Raw genomic sequence first — 20,728 nt, forward strand, 5'->3', positions numbered from 1 at the left:
GTATATATATAATAATTTAAAATTGTAATATATATAATTTTATATACATAATATAACATAATAATTTAAAATGTAATTTATATATATATATATATATATACCATTTTAAATTATTATATTATATATATATATATATATATATATATATATATTTTATATACATATATATATGTGTATATATATATATATATATATATATATATATATATATATATATATATATATATATATATATATATATATATATATATATATATATATAATTTAAATGTAGTACATTTCGAACAAATTACTATCTTTATTGGATAAATGTAATTTATTTTTGAATCAAGCTTAATTTTTCTTTAAAGTTTTTATTATATTTATCTTATTTTATTGAACACGCTGGATTGTATTGACTTTTCTTGTCAACCATTGAAGTTCCTCCTCCTCTTCCGGTACCTTCCCAAGATGGCGACTATTGCGGGCGGAAGTGTCCGTCGGGTGCAGTAACGGATGAGCGCAACATCCGGGTACTTTTCATTATGAACCCGCTCCATAGCGTAAAAAGAGACGTGTTTGTATTAATGTTGACGTTTATACATTAATGTTGTCATGTATGATAATGTTAATATTGTAAATAATATTGCAAATAAATGAGATTAACGAGGAGGCTCCGGCTGATGCTGCCCGAGGAGGCGGGGCTAAGAAAGGGGGAGGAGCCAGGGCTTGCCGGCTGCCCTCGTCACCTCCATCTTCGCCGCCGACACAAATGATGAATTGCGGGGCAGCAGAAGCCAAATGATCGCGATCCACCGATTACTCGGACGACAAGAAGAAGGCGGATAAATAAATGCTGCCTTGCTCGTCAACGCCGGCCATGGAGGGGGACAAGGACGCGCACGTGCACGCGCAGGTAATAAATCATCCATCCATTCATTCTGCTCTACATTCACTACACGCGCACACTAATCATTTATTAGGATTCAACTAATTATTACTTATTTCATTTTTTTTATTCAGGGACCCCTCCCTAAATGTCACCCCTCCCCCCTCCCCCCTCCCTCCATTGCCGTGTATCACCACATCAAATTAATAGTGTGAATGACGTCATCGCGAGTGCATACAATTCAATGCTGTGAGGATGAATGTATGTGCTGGGAGTCGGACCGACATCCTCAGGGGGGATGATGACGTCAGCGGCACGTGACATGCCGACTCACCATGACGTCGGCGTCAATTATCTGCCTCCTTAAAGAGCTCGCTGGCGCCCCCTTTCGGGTCTTTAAAGACACACAGGCGCGTTAATGTCGAGTATTGCAAGTACGCTGTACAAAAAAAGTGTGTTTGGAAAAAAATGATAATAAAAGTAAAAATAACAACGACGGTGACATTTTTCCAATTTGCTGTACAGACGTGACGTTCGTGAACGAAGTGAATCTTTCGAACCACTCTTTTGAGTGAATAATTAGAACCGATTCGTTCGTTTCAGAGACGTTTTTTGTTTAACGAACGTGCAAATTTAGCGTCAGCATTGTTTAACAGTATTTACCATTATCTAACAATGTTTAACAGTGTTTAACAGTGTTAACCATTATCTAACAATGTTTAACACTGTTTAACAGTGTTTACCGTTTTTAATACTATTTAACAATGTTTAACACCAATTAACACTTTTAACACTATTTAACACTGTTGAACATGAATTAACAATTTGTAACTCTATTTAACAACGTTTAATACTGTTTAACACAAGTTAACACACAATTTAACTTTGTGTAACGTAGTGTTGTGTTGTGTTGCGTTGTGTAACGCTGTGTAAAGTAATGCTACTTTGTGTAACGTTGTCTGACATTGGGTTACATAGTGTTACGTTGTGTTGTGTCATGTAACGTAGTGTTACGTTGTGTAACGTAGAATTATGTAGTGTTGCGTAGTGTTGCATAGTGTTCCGTTGTGTAACATTGTGCTACGTTGTGTTACGTTGTGTTACGTTGTGTTACGTTGTGTTACATTGTGTTACGTTGTGTAACGTTGTGTTATGCTGTGTAATGTAGTGTTACGTTGTGTTACGTTGTGTAACTCAGTGTTATGTTGTGTACAATGTGTTACGTAGTGTTACGTTGTGTAACTCTGTGTTATGTTGTGTAACGTAGTGTTATGTAGTGTTACGTTGTGTAACATGGTGTTACGTTGTGTAACTTTGTGTTATGTTGTGTAATGTAGTGTTATGTAGTGTTTTGTAGTGTACGTTGTGTAACGTAGTGTCATGTAGTGTTACGTTGTGTAACGTAGTGTCATGTAGTGTTACGTTGTGTAACATGGTGTTACGTTGTGTAACTTTGTGTTATGTTGTGTAACGTAGTGTTATGTAGTGTTACGTTGTGTAACGTAGTGTCATGTAGTGTTACGTTGTGTAACGTAGTGTTACGTTGTGTAACTTTGTGTTATGTTGTGAAACGTAGTTACCTTGTGTAACGTAGTGTTATGTAGCGTTACGTTGTGTAACGTAGTGTTATGTAGTGTTATGTAGCGTTACGTTGTGTGACGTAGTGTTATGTAGTGTCATGTAGTGTTACGTTGTGTAACGTAGTGTGACGTTGTGTAACATTGTGTTATGCTATGTAACGTAGTTACCTTGTGTAACTTAGTGTTATGTAGTGTTACGTTGTGTTACGTTGTGTAATGTAGTGTCATGTAGTGTTACGTTGTGTAACGTAGTGTTACATTGTGTAACTTTGTGTTATGTTGTGAAACGTAGTTACCTTGTGTAACGTAGTGTTATGTAGCGTTACGTTGTGTAACGTAGTGTTATGTAGTGTTATGTAGCGTTACGTTGTGTGACATAGTGTTATGTAGTGTCATGTAGTGTTACGTTGTGTAACGTAGTGTGACGTTGTGTAACATTGTGTTATGCTATGTAACGTAGTTACCTTGTGTAACGTAGTGTTATGTAGTGTTACGTTGTGTAACATAGTGTTATGTAGTGTCATGTAGTGTTACATTGTGCAACTTTGTGTTATGTTGTGTAACGTAGTTACCTTGTGTAATGTAGTGCTATGTAGTGTTACGTTGTGTAACATATTGTTATGTAGTGTTATGTTGTGTAACATAGTGTAACGTAGTGTTACGTTGTGTAACTTTGTGTTATGTTGTGTAACATAGTGTTATGTAGTGTTACGTTGTGTAACGTAGTGTTACGTTGTGTAATGTTGTGTAACGTAGTGTAACGTAGTGTTACGTTGTGTAACGTAGTGTTATGTAGCGTTACGTTGTGTAACGTAGTGTTATGTAGTGTCATGTAGTGTTACATTGTGTAACGTAGTGTGACGTTGTGTAACGTTGTGTTATGTTGTGTAACGTAGTTACCTTGTGTAACGTAGTGTTATGTAGTGTTACGTTGTGTAACGTAGTGTTATGTAGTGTCATGTAGTGTTACGTTGTGCAACTTTGTGTTATGTTGTGTAACGTACTTACCTTGTGTAACGTAGTGTTATGTAGTGTTACGTTGTGTAACGTAGTGTTATGTAGTGTTACGTTGTGTAACGTAGTGTTACGTTGTGTAACGTAGTGTTATGTTGTGTAACGTAGTGTTATGTGGTGTTACGTTGTGTAACGTAGTGTTATGTTGTGTAACGTAGTGTAACGTAGTGTTATGTAGTGTTACGTTGTGTAACGTAGTGTTACGTTGTGTAACGTAGTGTTATGTAGCGTTAGGTTGTGTAACGTAGTGTTATGTAGCGTCATGTAGTGTTACGTTGTGTAACATAGTGTGACGTTGTGTAACGTAGTGTTATGTAGTGTTACGTTGTGTAACATAGTGTTATGTAGTGTCATGTAGTGTTACGTTGTGCAACTTTGTGTTATGTTGTGTAACGTAGTTACCTTGTGTAACGTATGTTATGTAGTGTTACGCTGTGTAACGTAGTGTTATGTTGTGTAACGTAGTGTACGTTGTGTAACTTTGTGTTACGTAGTGTTACGTTGTGTAATGTAGTGTTATGTAGCGTTACGTTGTGTAACGTAGTGTTATGTAGCGTCATGTAGTGTTACGTTGTGTAACATAGTGTGACGTTGTGTAACGTAGTGTTATGTAGTGTTACGTTGTGTATAACATAGTGTTATGTAGTGTCATGTGGTGTTACGTTGTGCAACTTTGTGTTATGTTGTGTAACGTAGTTACCTTGTGTAACGTAGTGTTATGTGGTGTTACGTTGTGTAATGTAGTGTTAGGTTGTGTAACGTAGTGTTACGTTGTGTAACTTTGTGTTATGTTGTGTAACGTAGTGTTACGTTGTTGTGTAGTGTTACGTTGTGTAACGTAGTGTTACGTTGTGTAATGTAGTGTATCATAGTGTTACGTTGTGTAACTTTGTGTTACGTTGTGTAATGTAGTGTATCATAGTGTTACGTTGTGTAACTTTGTGTTACGTTGTGTCACTTTGTGTTATGTAGTGTTACGTTGTGTAACGTAGTGTTACGTTGTGTAACGTAGTGTTACATAGTGTTACGTAGTGTAACGTAGTGTTATGTTGTGTAACGGAGAGTTACCTTGTGTAACGTAGTGTTATGTAGTGTTACGTTGTGTAACGTAGTGTTACGTTGTGTAACGTAGTGTTATGTAGCGTTACGTTGTGTAACATAGTGTGACGTTGTGTAACGTAGTGTTATGTAGTGTTACGTTGTGTAACATAGTGTTATGTAGTGTCATGTAGTGTTACGTTGTGCAACTTTGTGTTATGTTGTGTAACGTAGTTACCTTGTGTAACGTAGTGTTACGTTGCATAACGTAGTGTTATATAGTGTTACGTTGTGTAACGTAGTGTTACGTTGTGTAACGTAGTGTTATGTTGTGTAATGTAGTGTTACGTTGTCATGTAGTGTTACGTTGTGTAACGTAGTGTTACGTTGTGTAATGTAGTGTATCATAGTGTTACGTTGTGTAACTTTGTGTTACGTTGTGTAACTTTGTGTTATGTAGTGTTACGTTGTGTAACGTAGTGTTACGTTGTGTAACTTTGTGTTACGTTGTGTTACGTAGTGTTACGTAGTGTTACGTAGTGTTACGTAGTGTAACTTTGTGTTATGTTGTGTAACGAAGTGTTACGTTGTGTAATGTAGTGTATCATAGTGTTACGTTGTGTAACTTTGTGCTACGTTGTGTAACTTTTGTGTTATGTAGTGTTACGTTGTGTAACGTAGTGTTACGTTGTGTAACTTTGTGTTACGTTGTGTTACGTAGTGTTACGTAGTGTAACTTTGTGTAACGAAGTGTGACCTTGTGTAACGTAGTGTTACCTTGTGTAACGTAGTGTAAAGTAGTGTTACGTTGTGTAAAGTAGTGTTACGTTGTGTAAGGTAGTGTAACATAGCGTGTGTTGTGTCCACAGTGCAGCAGGCTGACAGAGGAGAGAAACGAGGCAGAGAGACAACTGAAACACATCAAGAGAGGTCAGTCCTCTTTCCCTCATCTTCATGTTAGCATGCTAAGCTAATCACGTCTCACACACACACACACACACATACACACCTGCAGGGTGGTGGGTCTTAGGTGATGGCAGACTGTGGTTGCCATGGTGACAGCAGAGTTAGCGTGAGTGAGGAGTCAGGGGATGTTCTGACTCAGGTAACACTCTCTCTCTTTATTTAGCATATTATATATTATTATTATATGTCATATTATTATTCACGGTGGAACAGGGGTTAGTGCATGTGCCTCACAATACGAAGGTCCTGGGTTCAATCCCCATGCGCCGGATCTTTCTGTGTGGAGTTTGCATGTTCTCCCCGTGACTGCGTGGGTTCTACTCCGGCTTCCCCCCACCTCCAAAGACATGCACCTGGGGATAGGCTCCTCCCACCTCCTAGCTTTTGAGGTAGTGACTTGTCCAGGGTGTACCCCGCCTTCCACCCATGTGCAGCTGGGATTGGCTCCAGCACCCCCCGCGACCCCAAAGGGGACAAGCGGTAGAAAATGGATGGATGGATGAAATAGGTGTGAGGTGACTTTGTCAGGTTAAAAAGATGAGAGTTGACATGAACTTTTCATTTGTTCATCGTCTGCTGCTCTCCTTCTTTTAGTCAACACTTTCATGTTCATACTTCATGGCAGCTGCTGTGCATTGTTGTGCTCAATACACCTGTGCACTTAGTCTGTAAGTGTGTACACTTGTGTCCTTACACTTAGTCTTTTGAGTACAAACGTCTGTTACACTTGTGTACTTACACTTAGTCTTTGAGTACATAAGTGTGTTACACTTGTGTACTTACACTTAGTCTATGAGTACATAAGTGTGTTACACTTGTGTACTTACACTTAGTCTATGAGTACATAAGTGTGTTACACTTGTGTATGCACTTAGTCTATGAGTACATAAGTGTGTACACTTGTGTACGCACACTTAGTCTTTTGAGTACATAAGTGTGTACACTTGTGTACTTACACTTAGTCTATGAGTACATAAGTGTGTACACTTGTGTACTTACACTTGGTCTATGAGTACATAAGTGTGTACACTTGTGTACTTACACTTAGTCTATGAGTACATAAGTGTGTACACTTGTGTACTTACACTTAGTCTTTGAGTACATACCTGTGTACACTTGTGTACTTACACTTAGTCTTTTGAGTGTACTAGTGTGTACACTTGTGTACTTACACTTAGTCTTTTGAGTGTACTATTGTGTACACTTGTGTACTTACACTTAGTCTTTTGACTGTAGAAGTAAGTAGACTTGTGTACTTACATTTAGTCTTTTGAGTGTACTAGTGTGTACACTTGTGTATTTACACTTAGTCTTTGAGTACATACGTGTGTTACACTTGTGTACTTACACTTTATCTTTGAGTGTCTAAGTGTGTTACACTTGTGTACGCACACTTAGTCTTTTGAGTACATAAGTGTGTACACTTGTGTACTTACACTTAGTCTATGAGTACATAAGTGTGTTGCACTTGTGTACCAATACTTAGTCTATGAGTACATAAGTGTGTTACACTTGTGTACGCACACTTAGTCTTTTGAGTACATAAGTGTGTACACTTGTGTACCTACACTTAATCTTTTGAGTACATAAGTGTGTACACTTGTGTACTTACACTTAGTTTATGAGTATGTAAGTGTGTACACTTGTGTACTTACACTTAGTCTATGAGTACATAAGTGTGTACACCTGTGTACTTACACTTAGTCTACGAGTACATAAGTGTGTTACACTTGTGTACGCACACTTAGTCTTTTGAGTACATAAGTGTGTTACACTTGTGTACGCACACTTAGTCTTTTGAGCACATAAGTGTGTACACTTAATCTTTTGAGTACATAAGTGTTTTACACTTGTGTACTTACACTTAGTCTATGAGTACATAAGTGTTTTACACTTGTGTACTTACACTTAGTCTTTGAGTACATAAGTGTGTACACTTGTGTACTTAAACTTAATCTTTTGAGTACCTAAGTGTTTTACACTTGTGTACTTACACTTAGTCTTTGAGTACATAAGTGTGTTGCACTTGTGTACTTACTCTTAGTCTTTTGAGTGTACTAGTTTGTACACTTGTGTATTTACACTTAGTCTTTGAGTGCATAAGTGTGTACACGTGTGTACTTACTTAGTCTTTGAATGCACAAGTGTGTTACACTTGTGTACTTACACTTAGTCTTTCGAGTGTACTAGTGTGCACACTTGTGTACTTGCAATTAGTCTTCTGTGTCTATTAGCGTGTACACTTGTGTACTTACACTTAGGCTTTCGAGTGTACTAGTGTGTACACTTGTGTACTTACACTTAGTCTTTTGAGTGTACTAGTTTGTGCACTTGTGTAATTACACATAATTTTTGAGTCTACTAGTGTGTACACTTGTGTACTTACACCTACTCTTTTGAGTGTACTAGTGTGTACACTTGTGTACTTACACTTAGTCTTTTGAGCGTACTAGTGTGTACACTTGTGTACTTACACTTAGTCTTTTGAGCGTACTAGTGTGTACACTTGTGTACTTGCACTTAGTCTTTGAGTATGCAAGTGTGTTAAAACTGAAAAGTAGGTGAAAATGTAGTACACTGTCAGTACCTGGACATTACAAATGTTGAGTGTGCAGTGATGAACACTTAGCACCCTCAATAGCCGCCATCTTGGCCACGTAGCGGAAGGGGCGGGGCACTAAATAGGCGTCCCCAACAAGGAGACACACGCGGTCACATGATCACCGCTTCCTGTCACCTTTGATGACGTCATCACGTGTGGGCGCTGGTCCACGCTAACAACACGCCATCAGCAGGGAGACGGCGAGGGCAAAGCGTGCCGCTGTGAGGGGTGACATGGCGGTTAGGAAGATGTGGAGGCGGAGGGACGGGTTAAAAATAGATCTGCCATTCTCCTCTCTTCTTCTTCTTCTTCTTCTTCTTCTTCTTCTTCTTCTTCTTCTTCTTCTCTTTCTCTGTACAGCAAACATATGTACATTTTAAAGGGGAACTGCACTTTCATGCAATTATGGGGCGATACAGCAAGCATATATATATATATATATATATATATATATATATATATATATGTATATATATTGTGACGAAGAAACAGTCCCATCGCTACATTTACTCATATCCCAATTGTTATTATTCTATTGATTATAAGTCTTGCGAGGACGTATTAAATTATTCAGCGAGCAGTTTCTCAATACTCGACCTGTTTTTTGTGCCTTCAAAAAAAGAATTAGAACTCTACGTTAAAACACTCTCTACCTCCAACAATCAAAAAGCCTTCAAAACGATAATGCTATGCTCCAAATTTAAATTATTCACTGAACTTGTATGAGCCTATATGGCTTTGCACTTTGTTATATATTTAGGAAAAAAAAAAAAAAAAAAAAAAAATATATATATATATATATATATATACATATATATATATATATATATATATATACATATATATATATATATATATATATATATATATATATATATATATATATATATATTTTTTTTTTTTTTTTTTTTTTAAATTTTTTAAACAGTACAAAAACAGTAGAAATCAGCGCCAAGGGGTTGTAAACTCAATAAAGTAACTAAAATAGAAAGCAAAAAAAATAAAAAATAAAATATATATATATATATATATATATATATATATATATATATATATATATATATATATATGTATACATATTTATTTAAAAAAAAAAATTTTTGCTTTCTATTTTAGTTACTTTATTGAGTTTACAACCCCTTGGCGCTGATTTCTACTGTTTTTGTACTGTTTTTGTACTTATTTTGATTATTATTATTTCTCGATTGTTTGTAAATGTTGCAGTTCATAAATAAAGGTTTATATAATGCAAAAAAATGAAAAAATAAATAAATGAAAAAAATATATTTTTATATATATATGTAAATTTTTTTCTTTGTGCATATATATATGTATATATATATATATATATATATATATATATATATATATATATATATTTTTTTTTTTAAATTTATTTCTATTTTAGTTACTTTATTAAGTTTACAACCCCTTGGCGCTGATTTCTACTGTTTTTGTACTGTTTTTGTACTTATTTTGATTATTATTATTTCTCAATTGTTTGTAAATGTTGCAGTTCATAAATAAAGGTTTATATAATGCAAAAAAATGAAAAAATGAAAAAAATATATTTATATGTATATATATATATATATATATATATATATATATATATATATATATATATATATATATATATATGTATTTTTTTTCTTTGTGCATATATATATATATATATACATATATATATATACATATTATTATATTTTATTTATTTATTTCTATTTTAGTTACTTTATTGAGTTTACAACCCCTTTTTTGTACTGTTTTTGTACTTATTTTGATTATTATTATTTCTCGATGTTTGTAAATGTTGCAGTTCATAAATAAAGGTTTATATAATGCAAACAAAAATTAAATAAAAAATAATTTAAAAAAGATATTTATATATATATATATATAAATTTTTTTTTGCATAAATATATATATCGCATTCTATTTTAGTTATTTTATTGAGTTTACAACCCCCTTTTTGTACTGTTTTTGTACTTATTTTGATTATTATTATTTTTCGATGTTTGTAAATGTTGCAGTTCATAAATAAAGGTTTATATAATGCAAACAAAAAAAAAATAAAAAAAAAATAAAAAAAGATATTTATATATATATATAATTTTTTTTGCATAAATATATATATTGCATTCTATTTTAGTTATTTTATTGAGTTTACAACCCTCTTTTTGTACTGTTTTTGTACTTATTTTGATTGTTATTATTTCTCGATGTTTGTAAATGTTGCAGTTCATAAATAAAGGTTTATATAATGCAAAAAATGTTTTAATATAAAATAATGAAAAAAAGATATTTTTATATATATATATATATATATTTTTTTTTTTTTTTGCATAAATATATATATTGCATTCTATTTTAGTTATTTTATTGAGTTTACAACCCCCTTTTTGTACTGTTTTTGTACTTATTTTGATTATTATTATTTCTCGATGTTTGTAAATGTTGCAGTTCATAAATAAAGGTTTATATAATGCAAAAAAAAGGTCATAAAAAATAAAAAATAAAAGATATTTATATATATATATATATATATATATAAATTTTTGCATAAATATATATATTGCATTCTATTTTAGTTATTTTATTGAGTTTACAACCCCCTTTTTGTACTGTTTTTGTACTTATTTTGATTATTATTATTTATCGATTGTTTGTAAATGTTGCAGTTCATAAATAAAGGTTTATATAATGCAAAAAAGAATTAAATAAAAAATAATAAAAATAAGATATTTATATATATATATATGTATGTATATATATACATTTTTTTGCATAAATATATATATTGCATTCTATTTGAGTTATTTTATTGAGTTTACAACCCCCTTTTTGTACTGTTTTTGTACTTATTTTGATTATTATTATTTCTCGATGTTTGTAAATGTTGCAGTTCATAAATAAAGGTTTATATAATGCAAAAAAAAAAAAAAAAAAAAAGATATTTATATATATATATATATATATATATATATATATATATATATATATAAATTTTTTTTGCATAAATATATATATTGCATTCTATTTTAGTTATTTTATTGAGTTTACAACCCCCTTTTTGTACTGTTTTTGTACTTATTTTGATTATTATTATTTCTTGATTGTTTGTAAATGTTGCAGTTCATAAATAAAGGTTTATATAATGCAAAAAAAATGAAAAAATAAAAAAATAAATATTTTTATATATATATATATATATATATATATATATATATATATATATGTATTTTTTTCTTTGCGCATATATATATATATATATATATATATATATATATATATATAAATGTTGCAGTTCATAAATAAAGGTTTATATAATGCAAAAATAAATAAAAATAAATTATATATATATATATATATATATATATATATATGTAATTATTATTTTATTTTTTTGCATAAATATATATATATATATATATATATATATATACATATATTGCATTCTATTTTAGTTACTATATTGAGTTTACAACCCCCATTTTGTACTGTTTTTGTACTTATTTTGATTATTATTATTTCTCGATTGTTTGTAAATGTTGCAGTTCATAAATAAAGGTTTATATAATGCAAAAAAATGTTTTAATAAAAAATAATAAAAATAAGATATTTATATATATATATATATATACATTTTTTTGCATAAATATATATATTGCATACTATTTTAGTTATTTTATTGAGTTTACAACCCCCTTTTTGTACTGTTTTTGTACTTATTTTGATTATTATTATTCATCGATTGTTTGTAAATGTTGCAGTTCATAAATAAAGGTTTATATAATGCAAAAAAATAAATAAAATAAAAAAAATAAAAAAAGATATTTATACATACAAATTTTTTTTTGCATAAATATATATATTGCATTCTATTTTAGTTATTTTATTGAGTTTACAACCCCCTTTTTGTACTGTTTTTGTACTTATTTTGATTATTATTATTTATCGATTGTTTGTAAATGTTGCAGTTCATAAATAAAGGTTTATATAATGCAAAAAAATAAATAAAATAAAAAAAATAAAAAAAGATATTTATACATACACATTTTTTTTTGCATAAATATATATATTGCATTCTATTTTAGTTATTTTATTGAGTTTACAACCCCCTTTTTGTACTGTTTTTGTACTTATTTTGATTATTATTATTTCTCGATGTTTGTAAATGTTGCAGTTCATAAATAAAGGTTTACATAATGCAAAAAAAAAAGAAGAAAAAAAGAAGATATTTTTATATATATATATATATATATATATATATATATATATATATATACTTTTTTTTTGCATAAATATATATATATATATATATATATATATATATATATACATTTATTGCATTCTATTTTAGTTATTTTATTGAGTTTACAACCCCCTTTTTGTACTGTTTTTGTACTTATTTTGATTATTATTATTTCTCGATTGTTTGTAAATGTTGCAGTTCATAAATAAAGGTTATTAAAACTCAAAATATAAATACAAATAAAAAATAAATAAAAAATGAGTCAGCAGCCTACTTCTGGTAGGCGCTTGTCACATGATTCCGTTCCACCAATCAAACGGAGCCTGGCAGTCACGTGACTTGGTTTGACCAATCCAATTTTTTTAAACCCGAGTGGCGGTGGAGCATAACAAGCCGGTGGCGAGGGACTTTTTACACACGCCAAACAAGCACAAGGTACAGATTTAAAAGCCGAAATAGGTCAGTATTTTATAGTATATGATGTAATAGAAACCTACATGTTTAATAAGTGCCGGAATGTTCCTAAAGAAGACAATTTAATCACGTGACATGCCGTCAGCACATGTTTGAGACCACTGGTAAGCAGAAACATCGATCTTTTTGTACGTCTGCGACTATCACAGTAACCACAAATGTCATTTAAACGCATTAAAACATTACCAACAACACCAAATAGCAGTGAAAATGTGTATTTATCTGTTAGACCCGGAGCTTATTTAGCATGTAGCATATTCTTCTTCTACTATACATCTAACATAGCTCAACAAGATGAAGTGACCACAGTCGCCCCCTAGTGTGCATTAGAGGTAAGAGCGTGGACACTACACCACATGTTGGTGAGGAAATAGAATAAACTGAATTATTTGACAAATCACATTCATTTAGTGCATTTAGTTACAATGTTAGCATGCTAACATATTTCTGGGTGTAAACATACAAAATTAGCTGAAAAGCTAGTCTAAAATTTTAGCATAATAACATATTTCTGGGTGTAAACATACAATATAAGCTGAAAAGCTGGATAAAACCTTAGCATGCTAACATTAGCATGATGACATAGGACACGCTGTCGTACTGCTAAGGTATTAAAATGCACTATTTCTGGGTGTAAACATACAAAATTAGCTGAAAGGCTAGTCTAAAATTTTAGCATGCTAACATTTTTCTGGGTGTAAACATACAAAATTAGCTGAAAAGCTAGTCTAAAATGTTAGCATGCTAATATATTTCTGTGTGCAAACATACAAAATTAGCTGAAAAGCTAGTATAAAATTTTAGCATGTTAGCATATTTCTGGGTGTAAACATGCAAATTTAACTGAACAGCTAGTATAACATTTTAGAATGTTAACATATTTCTGTGTGCAAACATACAAAATTAGCTGAAAAGCTAGTATAAAATTTTAGCATGTTAACATATTTCTGGGTGTAAACATACAAAATTAGCTGAAAAGCTAGTCTAAAATGTTAGCATGCTAACATATTTCTGGGTGTAAACATACAAATTAGCTGGAAAGCTAGTCTAAAATTTTAGCATGCTAACATATTTCTGTGTGTAAACATGCAAATTTAGCTGAAAAGCTAGTATAAAATTTTAGCATGCTAACATATTTCTGGGTGTAAACATACAAAATTAGCTGGAAAGCTAGTCTAAAATTTTAGCATGCTAACATATTTTTGGGTGTAAACATACAAAATTAGCTGAAAAGCTAGTACAACATTTTCGCATGCTAACATATTTCTGGGTGTAAACATACAAAATTAGCTGAAAAGCTAGTATACAATTTTATCATGCTAACATATTTCTGGGTGTAAATATACAAAAGTAGATGAAAAGCTAGTATAACATTTTAGCATGTTAACATATTTCTGGGTGTAAACATACAAAATTAGCTGAAAAGCTAGTCTAAAACTTTAGCATGCTATAATTAGCATGATGACATAGGACACGCTGGCGTACTGCTAAGGTATTAAAATGCACTATTTCTGGGTATAAACATACGAAATTAGCTGAAAAGCTAGTCTAAAATTTTAGCATGCTAACATTTTTCTGGGTGTAAACATACAAAATTAGCTGGAAAGCTAGTCTAAAATTTTAGCATGCTAACATATTTCTGGGTGTAAACATGCAAATTTAGCTGAAAAGCTAGTATAAAATTTTAGCATGCTAACATATTTCTGGGTGTAAATATACAAAGCTAGATGAAAAGCTAGTATAAAAATTTAGCATGCTAACATATTTCTGGGTGTAAACATACAAAATTAGCTGAAAAGCTAGTATAAAACCTTAGCATGCTAACATTAGCATGATGACAGGACACGCTGGCGTACTTCTAAGGTATTAAAATGCACTATTTCTGGGTGTAAACATACAAAATTATCTGAAAAGCTGGATAAAACCTTAGCATGCTAACATTAGCATGATGACATAGGACTTGCTGGCGTACTGCTAAGGTATTAAAATGCACTATTTTTGGGTGTAAACATATGAAATTAGCTGAAAGACTAGTCTAAAATTTTAGCATGCTAACATATTTCTGGGTGTAAACATACAAAATTAGCTGAAAAGCTAGTCTAAAATGTTAGCATGCTAACATATTTCTGGGTGTAAACATACAAAATTAGCTGCAAAGCTAGTATAAAACCTTAGCATGCTAACATTAGCATGATGACATAGGACACGCTGGCGTACTGCTAAGGTATTAAAATGCACTATTTCTGGGTGTAAACATACGAAATTAGCTGAAAGGCTAGTCTAAAATTTTAGCATGCTAACATATTTCTGGGTGTAAACATACAAAATTAGATGAAAAGCTAGTCTAAAATGTTAGCATGCTAACATTTCTGGGTGTAAACATACAAAAGTAGCTGGAAAGCTAGTCTAAAATTTTAGCATGCTAACATTTCTGTGTGCAAACATACAAAATTAGCTGAAAAGCTAGTCTAAAATTTTAGCATGCTAACATATTTCTGGGTGTAAACACACAAAATTAGCTGAAAAGCTAGTATAAAACCTTAGCATGCTAACATTAGCATGATGACATAGGACACGCTGGCGTACTGCTAAGGTATTAAAATGCACTATTTCTGGGTGTAAACATACGAAATTAGCTGAAAGGCTAGTCTAAAATTTTAGCATGCTAACATATTTCTGTGTGTAAACATACAAAATTAGCTGAAAAGCTAGTCTAAAATGTTAGCATGCTAACATACAGTATTTCTGGGTGTAAACATACAAAAGTAGCTGGAAAGCTTGTCTAAAATGTTAGCATGCTAACATATTTCTGTGTGTAAACATGCAAATTTAGCTGAAAAGCTAGTATAACATTTTAGCATGCTAACATATTTCTGTGTGCAAACATACAAAATTAGCTGAAAAGCTAGTATAAAATTTTAGCATGTTAACATATTTCTGGGTGTAAACATGCAAATTTAACTGAAAAGCTAGTATAACATTTTAGAATGCTAACATATTTCTGTGTGCAAACATACAAAATTAGCTGAAAAGCTAGTATAAAATTTTAGCATGTTAACATATTTCTGGGTGTAAACATACACAATTAGCTGAAAAGCTAGTATAAAACCTTAGTATGCTAACATTAGCATGATGACATAGGACACGCTGGCGTACTGCTAAGGTATTAAAATGCACTATTTCTGGGTGTAAACATACGAAATTAGCTGAAAGGCTAGTCTAAAATTTTAGCATGCTAACATATTTCTGGGTGTAAACATACAAAATTAGCTGAAAAGCTAGTATAAAACCTTAGCATGCTAACATTAGCATGATGACATAGGACACCCTGGCGCACTGCTAAGGTATTAAAATGCACTATTTCTGGATGTAAACATACACAATTAGCTGAAAGGCTAGTCTAAAATTTTAGCATGCTAGCATATTTCTGGGTGTAAACATACAAAAGTAGCTGGAAAGCTAGTCTAAAATTTTAGCATGCTAACATATTTCTGTGTGTAAACATTCAAATTTAGCTGAAAAGCTATTATAAAATTTTAGCATGCTAACATATTTCTGTGTGTAAACATACAAAATTAGCTGAAAAGCTAGTATAACATTTTAGCATGTTAACATATTTCTGGGTGTAAACATACACAATTAGCTGAAAAGCTAGTATAAAACCTCAGCATGCTAACATTAGCATGATGACAAAGGACACGCTGGCGTACTTCTAAGGTATTAAAATGCACTATTTCTGGGTGTAAACATACGAAATTAGCTGAAAGGCTAGTCTAAAATTTTAGCATGCTAACATATTTCTGGGTGTAAACATACAAAATTAGCTGAAAAGCTAGTCTAAAATGTTAGCATGCTAACATATTTCTGTGTGTAAACATGCAAATTTAGCTGAAAAGCTAGTATAAAATTTTAGAATGGTAACATTTCTGGGTGTAAACATACAAAATTAGCTGAAAAGCTAGCATACAATTTTAGCATGCTAACATATTTCTGGGTGTGAATATACAAAATTAGCTGAAAAGCTAGTATAAAACCTTAGCATGCTAACATTAGCATGATGACATTGGACACGCTGGCGTACTTCTAAGGTATTAAAATGCACTATTTGTGAGTGTAAACATACAAAATTAGCTGAAAGGCTAGTCTAAAATTTTAGCATCCTAACATATTTCCGGGTGTAAACATACAAAATTAGCTGAAAAGATAGTCTAAAATGTTAGCCTGCTAACATATTTCTGGGTGTAAACATACAAAAGTAGCTGGAAAGCTAGTCTAAAATTTTAGCATGCTAACATATTTCTGTGTGTAAACATTCAAATTTAGCTGAAAAGCTAGTATAAAATTTTAGCATGCTAACATATTTCTGGGTGTAAACATACAAAATTAGCTGAAAGGCTAGTCTAAAATTTTTGCATGCTAACATATTTCTGGGTGTAAACATACAAAAGTAGCTGGAAAGCTATTCTAAAATTTTAGCATGCTAACATATTTCTGTGTGTAAACATTCAAATTTAGCTGAAAAGCTAGTATAAAATTTTAGCATGCTAACATATTTCTGTGTGTAAACATACAAAATTAGCTGAAAAGCTAGTATAAAACCTTAGCATGCTAACATTAGCATGATGACAGGACACGCTGGCATACTTCTAATGTATTAAAATGCACTATTTCTGGGTGTAAACATACTAAGTTAGCTGAAAGGCTAGTCTAAAATTTTAGCATGCTAACATATTTCTAGGTGTAAACATACAAAATTAGCTGAAAAGCTAGTCTAAAATGTTAGCATGCTAACATATTTCTGTGTGTAAACATGCAAATTTAGCTGAAAAGCTAGTATAAAATTTTAGAATGGTAACATTTCTGGGTGTAAACATACAAAATTAGCTGAAAAGCTAGCATACAATTTTAGCATGCTAACATATTTCTGGGTGTGAATATACAAAATTAGCTGAAAAGCTAGTATAAAACCTTAGCATGCTAACATTAGCATGATGACATTGGACACGCTGGCGTACTTCTAAGGTATTAAAATGCACTATTTGTGAGTGTAAACATACAAAATTAGCTGAAAGGCTAGTCTAAAATTTTAGCATCCTAACATATTTCCGGGTGTAAACATACAAAATTAGCTGAAAAGATAGTCTAAAATGTTAGCCTGCTAACATATTTCTGGGTGTAAACATACAAAAGTAGCTGGAAAGCTAGTCTAAAATTTTAGCATGCTAACATATTTCTGTGTGTAAACATTCAAATTTAGCTGAAAAGCTAGTATAAAATTTTAGCATGCTAACATATTTCTGGGTGTAAACATACAAAATTAGCTGAAAGGCTAGTCTAAAATTTTTGCATGCTAACATATTTCTGGGTGTAAACATACAAAAGTAGCTGGAAAGCTATTCTAAAATTTTAGCATGCTAACATATTTCTGTGTGTAAACATTCAAATTTAGCTGAAAAGCTAGTATAAAATTTTAGCATGCTAACATATTTCTGTGTGTAAACATACAAAATTAGCTGAAAAGCTAGTATAACATTTTAGCATGTTAACATATTTCTGGGTGTAAACATACACAATTAGCTGAAAAGCTAGTATAAAACCTTAGCATGCTAACATTAGCATGATGACATAGGACACGCTGGCGTATTGCTAAGGTATTAAAATGCACTATTTCTGGGTGTAAACATACAAAATTAGCTGAAAGGCTAGTCTAAAATTTTAGCATGCTAACATATTTCTGGGTGTAAACATACAAAAGTAGCTGGAAAGCTAGTCTAAAATTTTAGCATGCTAACATATTTCTGTGTGTAAACATTCAAATTTAGCTGAAAAGCTAGTATAAAATTTTAGCATGCTAACATATTTCTGGGTGTAAACATACAAAAGTAACTGGAAAGCTAGTCTAAAATTTTAGCATGCTAACATATTTCTGTGTGTAAACATACAAAATTAGCTGAAAAGCTAGTATAAAACCTTAGCATGCTAACATTAGCATGATGACATAGGACACGCTGGCGTACTGCTAAGGTATTAAAATGCACTATTTCTGGGTGTAAACATACGAAATTAGCTGAAAGGCTAGTCTAACATTTTAGCATGCTAACATATTTCTGGGTGTAAACACATAAAATTAGCTGAAAAGCTAGTATAAAACCTTAGCATGCTAACATTAGCATGATGACATAGGACACGCTGGCGTACTGCTAAGGTATTAAAATGCACTATTTCTGGGTGTAAACATACGAAATTAGCTGAAAGGCTAGTCTAAAATTTTAGCATGCTAACATATTTCTGGGTGTAAACATACAAAATTAGCTGAAAAGCTAGTCTAAAATGTTAGCATGCTAACATATTTCTGGGTGTAAACATACAAAAGTAGCTGGAAAGCTAGTCTAAAATTTTAGCATGCTAACATATTTCTGTGTAAACATGCAAATTTAGCTGAAAAGCTAGTATAACATTTTAACATGCTAACATATTTCTGTGTGCAAACATACAAAATTAGCTGAAAAGCTAGTATAAAGTTTTAGCATGTTAACATATTTCTGGTTGTAAACATACAAAATTAGCTGAAAAGCTGGATAAAACCTTAGCATGCTAACATTAGCATGATGACATAGGACACGCTGTCGTACTACTAAGGTATTAAAATGCACTATTTCTGGGTGTAAACATACAAAATTAGCTGAAAGGTTAGTCTAAAATGTTAGCATGCTAACATATTTCTGGGTGTAAACATACAAAATTAGCTGAAAAGCTAGTTTAAAATGTTAGCATGCTAACATACAGTATTTCTGGGTGTAAACATACAAAAGTAGCTGGAAAGCTAGTCTACAATGTTAGCATGCTAACATATTTCTGTGTGTAAACATGCAAATTTAGCTGAAAAGCTAGTATAACATTTTCGAATGCTAACATATTTCTGTGTGCAAACATACAAAATTAGCTGAAAAGCTAGTCTAAAATGTTAGCATGCTAACATATTTCTGGGTGTAAACATACAAATTAACTGGAAAGCTAGTCTAAAATTTTAGCATGCTAACATATTTCTGTGTGTAAACATGCAAATTTAGCTGAAAAGCTAGTATAAAATTTTAGCATGGTAACATTTCTGGGTGTAAACATACAAAATTAGCTGAAAAGCTAGTATAAAATTTTAGCATGTTAACATATTTCTGGGTATAAACATACAAAATTAGCTGGAAAGCTAGTCTAAAACCTTAGCATGCTAACATTAGCATGATGACATAGGACACGCTGGCGTGCTTCTAAGGTATTAAAATGCACTATTTCTGGGTGTAAACATACGAAATTAGCTGAAAGGCTAGTATAAAATTTTAGCATGTTAACATATTTGTGGGTGTAAACATACGAAATTAGCTGAAAGGCTAGTCTAAAATTTTAGCATGCTAACATATTTCTGGGTGTAAACATACAAAATTAGCTGGAAAGCTTGTCTAAAATTTTAGCATGCTAACATATTTCTGGGTGTAAACATACAAAAGTAGCTGAAAAGCTAGTATACAATTTTAGCATGTTAACATATTTCTGGGTGTGAACATACAAAATTAGCTGAAAAGCTAGTCTAAAATTTTAGCATGCTAACATATTTCTGGGTGTAAACATACAAAATTAGCTGAAAAGCTAGTACAACATTTTAGCTTGTTAACATATTTCTGGGTGTAAACATACAAAATTAGCTGAAAAGCTAGTACACAATTTTAGCATGCTAACATATTTCTGGGTGTAAATATACAAAATTAGATGAAAAGCTAGTATAAAATTTTAGCATGTTAACATATTTCTGGGTGTAAACATACAAAATTAGCTGAAAAGCTAGTATAAAACCTTAGCATGCTAACATTAGCATGATGACATAGGACACGCTGGCGTACTGCTAAGGTATTAAAATGCACTATTTCTGGGTGTAAACA

The 20,728-nt window shown here is 31.8% G+C and overlaps 1 protein-coding gene across 6 annotated transcripts in view; it reads left to right on the top strand.

The window, feature by feature from the left end:
- The first annotated feature begins 715 nt into the window (after positions 1–715).
- shtn3 (shootin 3) overlaps positions 716–20,728 on the top strand; it is a 68,489-nt gene continuing 48,476 nt past the window's right edge. For 2 of the 6 annotated variants that reach the window (XM_061977276.1, XM_061977277.1), the window contains exons 1-2: positions 716–895; positions 5,370–5,430. In XM_061977276.1, the coding sequence (XP_061833260.1) occupies positions 833–895; positions 5,370–5,430 (124 nt within the window). In that variant the 5' untranslated portion in view covers positions 716–832. Of the gene's footprint in view, positions 896–5,369; positions 5,431–12,471; positions 12,902–20,728 lie in introns of those variants that run through there. The other 4 variants (XM_061977282.1, XM_061977278.1, XM_061977280.1 and 1 more) reach the window with 4 other exon arrangements.

The sequence above is a fragment of the Nerophis lumbriciformis genome, linkage group LG16 (assembly GCF_033978685.3).
Source record: "Nerophis lumbriciformis linkage group LG16, RoL_Nlum_v2.1, whole genome shotgun sequence".
Taxonomy (NCBI): domain Eukaryota; kingdom Metazoa; phylum Chordata; class Actinopteri; order Syngnathiformes; family Syngnathidae; genus Nerophis; species Nerophis lumbriciformis.